At 53.6% G+C, this 961-nt stretch overlaps 1 protein-coding gene across 1 annotated transcript in view; it reads right to left on the bottom strand.

Annotated features, from left to right (window-relative positions):
- Nucleotides 1-955, bottom strand: part of AKAP14 (A-kinase anchoring protein 14) — a 2338-nt gene extending 1383 nt beyond the window's left edge. Inside the window, exons 1-4 of the mRNA XM_031056108.1 lie at nucleotides 832-955; nucleotides 565-685; nucleotides 401-492; nucleotides 65-244 (exon numbers count right to left, since the gene is read on the bottom strand). Coding sequence (XP_030911968.1) covers nucleotides 65-244; nucleotides 401-492; nucleotides 565-676 — 384 coding nt within the window. The 5' untranslated portion in view covers nucleotides 677-685; nucleotides 832-955. The remainder of the gene's footprint in view (nucleotides 1-64; nucleotides 245-400; nucleotides 493-564; nucleotides 686-831) is intronic.
- Between the last annotated feature and the right edge of the window lie 6 nt (nucleotides 956-961).

Below are 961 nucleotides of genomic sequence, written 5' to 3'. Positions count from 1 at the left end.
GGAATGCCACTGTGCTCTTGTCCCTTAAAGGACTAGTGCATCCCCACCATTGCTGAATACTTACGTCAGGTTTGAGCTTGGAGATCACTATAACGAAGAAGACACTCGCTGTTGCTCGTGGGATGGGTTTTCTGCGTGTTGGGAGGCCCCAGCAAGCTCTGTAATGGTACCTCTTGCTGTCCTTCAGTTCTTCTTCCTCAAGAAATTCTGAGTGGTGCAGCCAGCTTTCATGAATGTCCCATGTCTGTTGAACAAACACATCACACTGAGACTCCCTATGTCTAGTAGAGCTGACTTGAGTGTGGTGCTAAAAAGGAACAGAGGTACTCTCCTTTAATTTTTCATACTGCTTAACAGTGAGAAAGTGTGGCCTTCCTGAGTGGATGGAATTGTGACTCACAGAAATTAGTTCTTCAATTTGCTGCTGTCCTATCTCCACTGTGAAGTTCTTAGCTGTAGTCCACGGGATATTTTTGATGACATGCTTGCTTTCTGAAACAGATAAAATGCTAACAAATCCTCCTGAAAAGATTCCAGCACGTTCTAGTAGAGTAAACACAATACCTTTCTCTTTTTCCTCATCCTCTGGGAGACAGTCCTCTGTACTGCTGCTCTCATCTTCCGGGGGGATGTGATCTTTTTCCTCACTGCCAGCTTCTTCCTTTTCCTCCTCCATTGGTTTCACCTTTAGAGAGACAAACGCACAAACATGGAGCGAGCATTGGTCTGAGAGCTGCAGGCCCCGTCTGAGGAGCAGCCCGGGCAGCAGCGGGCGGTCCCTCACCGCGGGCAGTCCCTCACGGCCCCGGTTCGCACCCCGGCCCTGCTCACCCCGCTTGGCGCTCCCGGGCCGGCGTGTTGCTTCTCCCCCGCTGTCCGGCCAGGCCGGGAGTCTCCAGGCGCGGGGGGGGCCGGGCCCCGGGGCGCTGCGGTCCCGGGGTGGGTGTGCGAGCCCGGGGAG

Source organism: Geospiza fortis, unplaced genomic scaffold (assembly GCF_000277835.1).
Source record: "Geospiza fortis unplaced genomic scaffold, GeoFor_1.0 scaffold157, whole genome shotgun sequence".
Taxonomy (NCBI): domain Eukaryota; kingdom Metazoa; phylum Chordata; class Aves; order Passeriformes; family Thraupidae; genus Geospiza; species Geospiza fortis.
Note: the sequence above shows the minus strand (reverse complement) of the source record. Positions and strands in the feature narration are given on the sequence as shown.